This window comes from Capra hircus, chromosome 13 (genome assembly GCF_001704415.2).
Source record: "Capra hircus breed San Clemente chromosome 13, ASM170441v1, whole genome shotgun sequence".
Classification (NCBI taxonomy): domain Eukaryota; kingdom Metazoa; phylum Chordata; class Mammalia; order Artiodactyla; family Bovidae; genus Capra; species Capra hircus.
This window is the reverse complement of record NC_030820.1, coordinates 65,325,006-65,338,181: the sequence shown is the minus strand read 5'-3', so window position 1 is coordinate 65,338,181 and position 13,176 is coordinate 65,325,006. Positions and strand designations below refer to the sequence as shown.

General features: G+C 41.9%; 1 protein-coding gene across 5 annotated transcripts in view; it reads left to right on the top strand.

The window, feature by feature from the left end:
• NDRG3 (NDRG family member 3) overlaps positions 1-13,176 on the top strand; it is a 60,337-nt gene that overhangs the window by 31,837 nt on the left and 15,324 nt on the right. For all 5 annotated transcript variants that reach the window (XM_005688523.2, XM_005688524.2, XM_005688521.2 and 2 more), the window contains 6 exons: positions 383-488; positions 1,524-1,644; positions 3,416-3,478; positions 4,703-4,763; positions 5,762-5,848; positions 7,624-7,680. In XM_005688523.2, coding sequence (XP_005688580.1) covers positions 383-488; positions 1,524-1,644; positions 3,416-3,478; positions 4,703-4,763; positions 5,762-5,848; positions 7,624-7,680 — 495 coding nt within the window. The remainder of the gene's footprint in view (positions 1-382; positions 489-1,523; positions 1,645-3,415; positions 3,479-4,702; positions 4,764-5,761; positions 5,849-7,623; positions 7,681-13,176) is intronic.

Here is a 13,176-nt window from a genome sequence, read left to right as displayed (position 1 = left end):
TTTACCTAGCAGCTTCTTCATATCTTTTGCTTCTTTGGCTTGCCTTTCTCCAGGTCTTTCCTGGCTTCTTATTCAACTTGCTGATCTCACCATAGCCAGTTGTGAATATATTCTCAGCAGATACCCTGGCTTCCCTCATTTAAGAAAGTGAGCTTTGTAGATAAGGTGCATTTTTTCTTCATTTGTTTGTCTGTTTATCTGGAAGGAATTAAAAAGTAGGACTATCCTATGTAATGTAACATCTCTCTAGTAGGCTTATGGTTCAGTGACGTGTCCTGCCCCAGCTAGTGGGAAATAGTGGTGAACTCGGGTATCGTGAAACTTCAGCAGCCTGGGCAGTGCGTTCTGCCCTTGCTGAGACCTTTACGTTCTCTTGTTACAGGAACATGACATAGAAACAGCTCACGGTATGGTCCACGTCACTATCAGAGGCCTGCCGAAGGGAAACAGACCGGTCATTCTGACATACCATGACATTGGCCTCAATCGTATGTATTTGATTTTATACTGTTCCTTTTTGTTATACCACATAATCTTTGTATATTTTTTAAAAACACAGAAGAAACCCCAGTATTCTAATAGAACATAGGTTTTCTCCTCTCTGCCTTATCCTCGTTGCTATTTGTGTTAATGGCAGAATTGAAGTTCCCGGGAAGTATGCAGCTACGTGCATTTTGGGGAATACTGGGATTTTATCTCATTTTGTGTCACATCTGCTAAAGGACTGAAGATTTATGTGATAGACTGGTTAAGAAAGTAGGGTTGAAATCAGTTGTTTGTTTTGTTTTTTTTAATTGATACTCTGGGTTTTTTCATATTTCAGATTAGAAAATTCAGAATTTGAGCTTAACTTTGTTATGAGCCCTTCAATGAGTTAGTAAAAGTATCCTCGCTGTAGCCTGTCCCTGATGACTCTATATGGACCTTTCTAGGTGGTAACATAAGATTCTGGCCCTAGCCCCGGGTCCACGGAGTCTGCATTGCATGTGTTTCTTTCACACTCCTCTGGCTTTCAGAGGTGACCTGCATTTGAAGTTACAATCTAGTGCTGGAGCTTTTGAGAAGGAATTTAAGCGGTAGAAATTGAAGCAGTAACCCTTCCCTGCACCTTAGCAGTTTTGCCATGTGAGAAGTTTTCCACATGGTGAATGTAAGCAACAAGAAACTCACTTTAGCCAGGCTCCTGGGATATGGTCAGTATCTCTGTATCAGGTAGGGAATAAGATACATGAAAAATGACAGCGTTATGGGTGTAAGATTGTTTTGTGAAACACCAGGATTGGCTTCCACTCCATAGATGTTCTGTAGAATTGAGTACTAATTAAATGTTCTTTTCAAGCCGTTGAGACGACTGGTAGTCAGCCTTTAGGGCAGCTTGAGTCAGACAGTTGTTCAGATACTTCATTCTAGTGAAATAGTGATTTAAAAGGAGTAAGAAAGGACGATGATACGGAATTGGTTGGATAGAGGAAAAGTGAGGTGAAATGAAGAGCTTGTGACTTGCGAGTGTTTTGCTGTTGCAGATAAATCCTGTTTCAACGCGTTCTTTAACTTTGAGGACATGCAGGAGATCACCCAGCACTTTGCTGTCTGCCATGTGGATGCTCCAGGCCAGCAGGAAGGTGCGCCCTCCTTCCCAACTGGGTAAGGCCACAAGCAAGACCCTTCTGGAAGACAAGCACTCAGAGAGCAAAGCTCCAGTGGGAGCACTAGCCATGTGCTTCCCTCCAAGCTGGTTTTAGCACAGCCTGCAGGTTATACTTGTCAACCAGCCGTCCAGTTGCTTTCTTTCCTAACTCTGGGAGGACGGTCATGGACAGTCTATTCAGGAAGACTGTATATTTTCCCATATCCAGGAATGGCCCTCCATAAATGGGAGCCAATCACAAAACATTCATGTCTGGAATACCCACTTCTTACTGTCTTCTCTCTGTCCCTTTCTTTCATCTGTTTTAAACCTGTCATTTTTGGCCCCTCCTGGAACTCGCAACTCCCTTTAGACCCAAACTCAGATTTCTCTGAGCTTCCTGAGAACAACTCCCCAGCCTGACCTTCAGTCTGGTGACAGGAATTTGAATATCAGTGTAATCATTTATTCAGAGAAGCTGCAGCGTCAGGTGGAGCTCTCAGCCTCAGCCTCATCTGCTTTGCATGGCGGAGCTCCAGTCTCCCTGACTCTTCCCTGGACAGTGTAATTATGGAGGAGACCTTGGGGAAGGAGTGAAACTACAAGCTGTGGAATGCTCATCCTTCCCCTCTTTGCTTATCTCCAGAGCTGCCTTTGCCAGTGATTGCTGTGAAATAGACCGTTGCAGACAAATAGCAGCTAACATTTACACTGTACTCAGACAGTAATCTTGAACACTGCATTACATACTTAACCCATTTAATGCTTAAAACCCTATAGGATAGATTTACTATTATTCCCATTTTACAGGTGAGGATACTAAGGCCCAAAGATATTATGTACTTTGTCCAAGTCTACATAACAAATAGTAGCAGAGCTGGGATTTTAACACAGGCAGTCTGGCTCTAGAATCTGTTATTCACTATGTCCAAGCCATTTCTGTCCCTTAAACACAAATTGGCCAGTGACCAGTTTATATCCAGCAAAATTTAGATACAGTTCCTTTTTTCTGTTTTATGCACAAATAGTTCAAAAGCATGCCAATGCTTGACGTCTTTCAAGCAGAGGCAGGCTGACATCCCTGTCAAATATAGAGCGGAACTGCCACGTAAGTAGGAAGTTGTCTTAAGATCTCTTTCATCTTTGATGCTGCAGTTTATGTGGACACTCCCTACTTTTCTTGGATTCTTGGTCTGAGTCGGTTTTGGGCTTGCTTGACCATCTTAGGATCCAGTGACTTAGATCAGGAACCAAATTCAAAAGCAAATAATAAAGTAGCTGGGTTATTCTGTGCCTAAGTGGAACAAATCAGTCTTCATGATAAGAGCCCAGGATTTGTGACCGAGTGCCCTGGACCCAGTAAAGGTTTGCTTACTTTTGCGCTTAGCTGCCTAAACATAAGCAGCAGACCAAAAGCCACTTCCTGAGTTGACTTTTAACTGCTAGAAGTTTACTGAACCTGAACCCCAATTAAAGTAGTTATTTGGGGATTAGAAATACGTAAGAACTCTGTGGGCTTCCCTTGTGGCTCAGCTGGTAAAGAGTCCGCCTGCAATGCAGGAGACCAGGGTTTGATCCCTGGATTGGAAAGATCCCCTGGAGAAGAGAAAGGCTACCCACTCCAGTATTCTGGCCTGGAGAATTCCACGGACCAGTCCATAGGGTTGCAAAGAGTTGGACACGACTGAGCAACTTTCACTTTCAAGAACTCTGTACTTTTTCTAATTGTTGTAGTGATTGGGAATTGTGAGTGCATTCCAATTCAGGAGGTATCCTTCTGGATTTCAGGTACCAGTACCCGACCATGGATGAGCTGGCCGAAATGCTGCCTCCTGTTCTCACCCACTTAAAGTGAGTTCATTCTGCAATTCTTCCATATGGTTTTTGGTTTTCAAAAAAATACTTTCTATTATGTGTCTAATCTGGGTGCTGTGATGGTAATCAAAACAGTATGGTCACTACCCTTATGGAGTGTGAAGCTTGCGTTTTGCTATGGAAAATAATTAACAACAGGTAAACAAATAGTCACAGCTTACATGCTGTAGAAGAAATCAGTAGGGATGTGTGATAGAGAATAAAAGCAGGCTCTACCAGATATGGCTGAGGAACACCTCTCTAAGGAGTCCTTTAGGTTAAGACCTGGAGGATAAACAGGAGTTACCCAAATAGAGAGCCAGGACAAGAGGATTCCAGACAGAAGGAATATGTCCAAAAGGCCTGACCCAAGTGAGCAAGTGGGAGAAAAGCATAAGGTGATATTTGAGAACTAAAACAAGAACCAGATTACGCACATCTGACACGTCCGGTGAGACTTCAGGGTTTTATTCAAAAGGCAAAGAAAAACACTGAGGAGTTTTATGCAGGGGATTGCAATCTGATTTAGTCTTTTAGAATAATCACTCTAGATATGTAAACTGCACATCAATAAAGCCGTTTACATTTTTCTTTTAATTACTTTAAAGACTTCCTTAGCAATCTAGTGGTTAAGATTCCATGCTTCCAACACTAGGGGCATGGGTTCGATGCCTCATCATGAAACTTAAGATCCTGCATGCTGCATGGCACAGCCAAAGATAAATAAATTAAACCCTGCCAAAAGGAACCTTTAAAAAATAAAAAGATTAGCTGTGGAGAGAATCTCCACAGGTTTAGAGAAGGATAAAAGAGAAAAAGCAGGGGACCAGTTAAACTGTTACAACAGCCAGGCAAGTGATATTGATAGCTTGGCTCTAGATGCCTCCCAGAGGATGGGATGGAGGAGAAGGCAGCTGGAAGGACTGTGAAGGTGACTGTAGGACTTGCTGACAGGCTGGGTGTGGAGGTGATAGGAGAGTGAGCTGTCAAGGATGACTCCCATGTTTTAGTCATACACATAATCTTTAAAATCAACTTAGAAGTCATCGTATCCTTGTTTTATAGATAGGGAACCCAGGCTTAGGAAGTTAATGAAACCTAACCAAATTCTCCATCCAGTAAGCATCAGAGCCAGATTTGAATCCAGTTGTATTCTTTCCATTATGCCATGCTCCCTTCGAACGAGTTAACCCTATTCATATTGGTGTGTTCCCTTTACAGTCTGAAAAGCATCATTGGGATTGGGGTTGGAGCTGGAGCTTACATCCTCAGCAGATTTGCAGTAAGTACATGGAGGATTAGTCTCAGCGCCCTTGAGGCACTGCCTAGGTCACAGCTCTTACTGCTGTGTTAAATGAGAAGGAACTGTCGTGGGTCTTATGTCTGGTTTTCTATAAATTCTGTCCACAGATACTAGTTTGTATAAAGCCTTGCTTTGTACTTCTAGCACCTAAAAAAAATAAGAGATGCGGGCAGGATATCATCAATAAAAAATAACTCTCAGAGAACATTTAAAGTGGAATTTCTTACAGCCATTAAAATTTTATAAGACGAGCTTATGATACATAATTCACATATATTGCAACCTTAACAAAAGGTTAGAATACAGATGCAGGTAAAGTTTGTCATAGGCATAGGAAAGAACTGGAAGAAAACATACCAAAATACTAAGATTGATGATGTGTAATTAGATAATAATGAGATTTATTTTCTGCTCTTCATTATTTCTCTGTTTATCACATTTTCTATAGTGAGCATAATCAGAGGGGAAAAAGTAAGCTGGGAAGTTTTTAGTTTACATAGAAATGTTCTTACTGATTTTTCCCAAATGCCTCCTGGGTGATAGGACAGTCTTCTGAGGGTGGTATTACCTCTTCATGTGGTTTTAGGAAAAACAAGAAGTTGCTACTGGGGACAGTCTAAGCCTTAACAGCCCCTTATGTCATGTAGTCCCAAGGGCACTGCCCAGGAGGGTAGGCCCACCCTGAGCTAAACAGCTGTGGAGATAGCTGTGGCCGTCCTCTACTGTGGAAATAAAAACCATCTCCCCCCTAGATCCTTGCAAGGCAAGGTCATTTGATGGCAATTTAGGAAGCTGGTTTTCTACATGCTGAGTTAGATTTATGGAGCTGTTTTTCTAAATATCCTCCCTAGCACCTCTATGACCTTTTTTTAAGATCTGAGACATCCAGGCCTAGGAAGAGTTGACTAGCCACACGCCAGTAGTTTTAGAAGAAGCTGAGAATGGGGCTCTCATACTATTGCTTTGTCTCGTTTCAGCTCAGTCACCCAGAGCTTGTGGAAGGTCTTGTGCTCATTAACGTTGACCCTTGTGCTAAAGGCTGGATTGACTGGGCAGCTTCCAAAGTAAGACCAAACAGTATCCATTGGCTCATCCCTTAGTCCCTTCTCAGAATGGCTTATCTGTTTTTTTATTTTTTCATTCATACAGTTAAGGGCAAGAAGTCTTAAGTATACGGCTTGATATGAATATTTACACATGTAATCACCACTCAGTCAATATACAGAATATTTCCAACTCTGCCCTTAATACTTCCTCCCTTCCCCAAAAAGAAACCATTATTCTGGTTTCTATTACCATAGATTGATTTTATATATTCAGAATAATAGAAGATGTGTTCTTTCATATCTTGCTTCTTTCATTCATCATTGTCTGTGAGTCTCAGTCATGAATGGAATACTATGCAACTGAAAAATTATGGGTTTTTTTTCTTGTTTAGGGAAATGAGAAAATTCTCATGCTTAAAAAACAATAAAAATTTTAAAAATACATATATGCATAAGAAAAGAAGGAAAATGCTACTAGTAGTTACATCTTTGGTTGGTAGCATTACAGACGATTCTTATTTTTATTTTATATATTCTATATTTTCCTAATTTTGCTTTGCTTTTATAGTTATTTTAAAATATTAAGCTGTTCCATCTACCAGCAGACCAGATTCTGAAAAGTTTATCTATTCTTCCCCACCTTTAACTTCCAGAGAAATGATGTATTTCCTAGCGTTGGATGAAATATATTAACATTGCTTTTGCCAGATATTATGGAAATTCTTTCTTACAGCTGACTTCAGATTTGTTCTAATTCCTGTCTAGTATGTGGGTACATTAAAACTTAGATGAACACTCTTAATAACATGAGGAATATTAAATAGGTTATTAAATGATGAAATAGGTTATTAGTTCTAATTATCTTTATTTTTTTTTTTAATTTTTTTTTATTTTTTAAATTTTAAAATCTTTAATTCTTACATGCATTCCCAAACATGAACCCCCCTCTAATTATCTTTAATTTACAACCTGTGGATCATTGATACCCCAGGTGAAGATTTCCGGGCTTCTTTCTTAACTCCATCTTTCTGGGACTACCTGATCCTGCTCCACCCATATCCGCATCTGTCTCCCTTATCCCCTCTTCTCCATCTCCACCGCCAACTCAGTACTTTACTTCTGCACCAAGTCCACAGTAGGAACTGAGCTTAAAATCAACAGAGAAGGTTTAAGGGAAATCAGCAACATAATGTGAGTTGGAAATTTTTCTGAAAATAGACTAACAGGCTGCAAATCTACACAGATTGATGGATTTATTAGACTGTGATGTGCAAAACTTTGACGTGGGGAAAATTCAGAGAAAAGCTTTCAAAACGCAAGAACATTCTGTAAACATAGCAGTTTCCTCCCACTCCTTTAAATGAAGATAGCAAAAACTAGAGGAAAGAAAAAAAAATTGCTTTTTCTTTTGGATGACTTGGGAGTAGTTGTAAGTCGACCTTATTAAGCATAAACCCAGTGTAAATGCAGAAACACAAGTAGAAATTAAGTAGCTATAGCTGTGAGCTCTAGGTCCCACGTTCTCAGAGAAGTAACGGCCAGCATTTCTTCTAGCCACCTATTTCAAAGTGGGCCATATTATTACCCTAGAAGGCAGATTTTGTTTTTTCCTGACTTTTTTCTTGTTTTCAGATTTCTTGGGACCACCATCTCATGAAAATATGCGACACTGAATTGTGTTTTTTGTGTTTTTAAGCTTAGCATATTTACAAGAAAGTGCACTAATAAAGTGGACAGATTGATAAAATTTTACCCATGCTCACTCTCTTGACACAAAGTTTTTATCTTTTTAGCTCTCAGGCTTGACAACCAACGTTGTGGACATTATTTTATCTCATCACTTTGGGCAGGTAAGTGCCTATTCCAGCCAGGAGAGGGGTATGTTTACTGGCTTGTGTGCAAAGGCTTATTCACTTCAGGAAAGAAAGGGTTCCCTGGAACTCACTTGATTCCAGTGGGTTAACACTTTCAGCGCCGTGGGAGATGCACATGGCGCCCACCAAAGGCCAGTCTTAGGGGAGGGCATTAACTCAGTGCCACCCGGCTCTTGGCGTTCAGAGAGATGAGAGAAGACAGCTCGCACCCCGCCCCCAACCCGTTCCCTGTAAGCCGCATGCCATCTGTTCCTGTTTGACGACATCACGTGCCTCACCAAGCTTCTTTAGAGCCAGAATGAGGACTGGGAAGAAGGGCTGCACAGAAATAGAGATTTCAGAGAAGATAAAAAACCAGAAGACACCACCAGTGTTACTGCTAAAAGAACCTTTTGTTCAAATCCCATGTCTTTCTGGGAAAGAAACTGAAGTCTATAGAGGAAATAACAATTGTGTGGATAGCTGTGGGGCGAAAGAAGTCAGGACCCCAGTCCTCTTTTCAGAGAGAAAGTAAGTTGAGTAACAATTTCTGTCCCAATTACAGTGTGTTTTTTCTTACACTACCAAAGAATTCTCAGACACCAGCTGGATGTCCTGCAGCTCAGCTTGATGACACGCAGATTACAGCTGAGTGCCAGTCACTGAGCCACCACCACTGCTCCCCCTCCCCCCACTTCAGCCACTCCAAGTGGCCACCTGTGCTTCTGACCAACCAGCTATAGATCAGAGGTTCCAATAGCCCCCTCCTTGGGTCCAGTTTGTTTTCTAGAGCTGCTCACAGAGAAACACTGTATTTACCAAACTGGCTTATTATAAAAGGACCTAACTCGGAAACAGCTGAGTGAGAGAGATGCACAGAGCAGTTGTATGGAAAGGGGCAGGGAGCTCCCCTGTCCTCTGGCATGCCCCAGTCTCCCAGGGTGGCCATGCACTCCCCAGCCTGGAGGCCCTCCCACACCTGTCTTCCCGGGCTTTATGGCGGCTTTGTTACAGACACGTGATTATGTGGCAGTCAGTTCAGCATTCACCTCCGTTACCCCCTAGCCCCCGGAGAGAAGGGCGGGGTAGGGTTGAAAGTTCCAGCCCCCTACTCACAGGGACTGGTTCCATGTAGAAGTTACTTAGGGGCTTTTCTAAAATCCCATCTTTAACCAAAAAAAGATTATCAGTCTCATCGCAAGGTTTTACAAAGCTCTTTGCCAGGAGGGGGATGAAGACCAAGTATATATTTCTTGCTATAAATCACAGCAGCACAGATGACCTATGAAGGAGGGAGGGAATGAATGAGCAATGAGTGTGGAGAGCTGTGAGGTGTCTGGAGTTGGGATGAAAACTAAGTAGGAGTAATGCATGCTCAACTGTCACCTATGTATTAAAGGAAAATGGTCAGTGTGGAGAAAATTAACATTTACTGAGTACTCATTCTGTGTAAAGTACTTTGACAGGTACCTTTTAGGCACAAACTCAGTTATTTTTTTCATGTGGTTCTATTAAACTTATTTTAAGATGGAAAAACTGAGGGCCAGAGAGGGAACATAACTTGCTACGGTTGTCCAGCTAGCAAGTGGTCTGAATCCAAATCAGGCTCACTCCAAAGTCCATAGTTTTTCCTTTCATTGAGATTGTATTTCAGCAAAATTACAAATTCACATATATTTACTTCTGACATTTAAAAAAATGTATTTATTTTTGGCTGTGCTGGGTCTTTGCTGCTTTGTGCAGGCTTTCTCTAGTTACAGTGAGCGGGGGCTAGTTTGTTGTGGTGCACGGGCTTCTCACTGTGGTGGTTTCTCTTCTTGAAGCATGGGCTTCAGTAGTCGAGGCCCACGGGCTTAGCTGTTTTGCAGCATGTGGCATCTTCCCGGATCAGGGATCAAACCCGTGTCCTCTGCATTGGCAGGTGGATTCTTATCAGTTGTGCCACCAGGGAAGTCCTCATATACGTTTTAGAGCAGAGGAGTTCTGCAGGGCTTAATACAAAGAATCTGTTACTCACCCCGTTTCTGCTTCTTAGAGGTAACCACTTTAATTCTTTTAGCAGATTCTTTGGGTTTTGCCTCATTAATTAAGGTATTATTTATATATACTAAAGGACACAAATCATAAGTACATCTCAGTGACCTTTTATACATATACTCATGTCTGTCCATCCTAAGTCACTTTAGTCACGTCCGACTCTCTGTGACCCTGTGGAGCCTGGCAGGCTCCTCTGTCCATGGGAATCTCCAGGCAAGAATACTGGAGTGGGTTGCCATTTCCTTCTCCAGGGCATCTTCCTGACCCAGGGATTTAACCCGAATCCCTTATGTCTCCTGCATTGGCAGATAGATTCTTTACCACTGGCACCACCTGGGAAGCCCATACTCTCATGTAGCCATCACCAAATCAAGATATGGAACATTTCTGTCATTTCAAAAAGGTTCCCTCATGCCCTTTGCTAATCACTAATTCCCCTCCCCAAACAAGTAGTCACTGTTCTGTTACCCCTATAGATTATCTTGCCTGTTCTTGAACTTCATATAAATGTAATTATAGTGTATACTCTAATGGGCCTGTATATTCTAATGAGCCGCTTTTGCTCAGTATAGTCTTTGAGATTTAAACCTGTCTTCCTATGTATCAGTAGTTCATTCTTCTGTGTAGCAGTCCATTGTTATATACCGTGAATGTTCCTATGAGCATTTGGGTTATTTCCAATATTTTGCTTTTGTTTTGCTATTATGAATAAAGATTCTATGGACAGTCTTCAGTCGGTTCAGTTCAGTTGCTCAGTCATGTCTGACTGTTTGCAACACGCCGGGCTTCCCTATCCTTCACCAACTCCCAGAGATTGTTCAAACTCATGTCCATCGAGTCGGTGATGCCATCCAACCATCTCATCCTCTGTCATCCCCTTCTCGTGCCTTCAGTCTTTCCCAGAATCAGGGTCTTTTCCAGTGAGTCAGTACTTTGCATCAGGTGGCCAAAGTGTTGGAGTTTCAGCTTCAGCATCAGTCCTTCTGATGAATATTCAGGACTGATTTCCTTTAGGATCGACTGGTTTGATCTCCTTGCTGTCCAAGAGACGCTCAAGAGTCTTCTCCAACACCATAGTTATGAAGCATCCATTCTTCGGTGCTCAGCTTTCTTTATGGCCCAACAAACCATAGCTTTGACTAGATGGACTTTTGTCAGCAAAGCAATGTCTCTGCTTTTTAATATGCTGTCTAGGTTGGTCATAGTTTTTCTTCCATTGAAGAAAAAACTTCTCTTCCGTGAACATTCTTTTATGTGTCTTTTTGGACATAAACCTCAGTTCTCTTCAATTGTCTTTGCCTCTATCTCTCTAAATATGCATGTATTTCCACCTGTTGGTTTTTCAGTTGTAGGCATTATCTTTGGCATTCCATTATGAAAGATGATTTCTCATATTCACACATACACCAACACCATGACCCTCATTTATGTTTTCTACTACTCCATCCTTCCAATATAACATGATTTGGATTAGATAAGTTTCCAGCATTTATACTAGCATGTAAATGTTATTCAGAGCTGAGCCATGACAGATTTCTTTTTCTGTACATTTCTCCTCTACCAAGTGACAATGTTAGAATTTTTAAATAAAGGATACTAGGGGGACATTGTAAGGTGATAGTGGCAGGAAAGCACAGCAGTTTTTTTTTTTTTTTGCTACACTGCATGAGGGGCTTTTGTTCAAGGATTGAATTCTCACCCCTACAGTGAAAACACAGAGTCTTAAACTGGACTGCCAAGGAAGTTCCTGTTCTGCCTTTTAAAAATATTTTAGCACAAGAATCAGGACTTGCCATACAGAAGGTCTGGTGACACTCACTCATCTCAGCCTCCTTCAGGTCACATTTTCTCCATCCTGTGGGCTTTTCCAGGGTCCAGTCAGGGGACAGAAGCTACATGCTTTGAGCAGAGAAAATTTCATGTAATATATCAAGTAGTAGAAGGTGGCTTACTTCTTCAAGAGGTGAAAAAGGACTTCGAGGTGTCCAAAAGTAGCAGGTGGGAAAACAGCAGCTACTCCTAGGCTGAGGGGAGGAGAAGCAGGGGGACAGAGAATATGACGGTTGGATGGAATCACCAACTCAACGGACGTGAATTTGGGCAAACTCCAAGAGACAGTGAAGGACGGGGAAGCTTGGTGTGCTGCAGTCCATGGGGTTGCCAAGAGTTGGATATGACTTGACAACTGAACAGCAACAACTCTTAGGCCAAGGGAATGTGGACACTGAAGGAACTCTGAGGACTTAGTTGAGCCCCCACCAGCACACCTAAGAGAGGCCTGTTCACGGGAGGAATGGTTTCCACAGGGAGCACAGCTGGTCAACTGTGAAGAAACTTGCCCAGAGGGTAAGGGCCCTAACTTATCCACAGAGCCATTCACCAGATGGGGGAGACATTCATCTAAAATAAGGTCTGAACAGCTGCAGAAGCTACAGAAACTGCAGCTGGATGGGAAGAACCTGGGCCTAGGATGTGGCGACAGCTAGTCTAATAGAATTCTTGAGACCTTGGGCCAGTGGCTCCTGTGCTAAGTTTCAAACAAAGGACTGGCAAACAGAAAATGTTTTTATTTTTTGCCTATGCTAGGTCTTCGTTGCTTAGTGTAGGCTCTTCATCGGGGCTAACAGGCTTTCTCTAGTTTCCACTCACAGGTTTAATTGCCCCACGGCATTTGGGATCCTGGTTTCCTCAGGGATTGAACCCACATACCCTGCTTTGGAAGGCGGGTTCTTAATCGCTTGACCTTCAGGGAAGTCCCTGTCTTATAACTTTTTTCTTTTTTTTTTTACTATTTATTTATCTAGCTGCTTCGAGTCTTAGTTGTGGCATGTGGGATCTTTGTTACGTCCTGCAGGTCTTTTGTTCCGGCACGTGGACTCTGCATGTAGCACACAGACTTAGTTGCTCCTTGGCATGTGGGATCTTAGTTTCCTGACAGGGATCAACCAGTTTCCTGACAGGGATCAACCACCTCCCCTGCATTGCAAGGCAGATTCTTAACCACTGGAACACTAGGAAAATCTTTTTAATTTTCTTAATGGTGTCCTTTGAAGCACAGTTTTTATTAATTTTTTAATTTGGATTTAACCTAATGAAATATCTTTTTGTTTTGTTTTATTTCATTTTTATTGGAGTATAGTGTTGATATACAGTGTTGTGGTAGTTTCAGGTATACAGCGAAGTGAATCTTGTTACATACATATATCTATATATCCACTCTTCTTTAGATTCTTTTCCCATATAGCCTATTACACAGTATTGAGTAGATTTCCCTGCGCTATACAGTAAGTCTTTATTAGTTACCTATTTTATATAATCCAATACTTTGGCCACCTCATGCGAAGAGTTGACTCATTGGAAAAGACCCTGATGCTGGGAGGGATTAGGGGCAGGAGGAGAAGGGGATGATAGAGGATGAAATGGCTGGATGGCATCACCGACTCGATGGACATGATT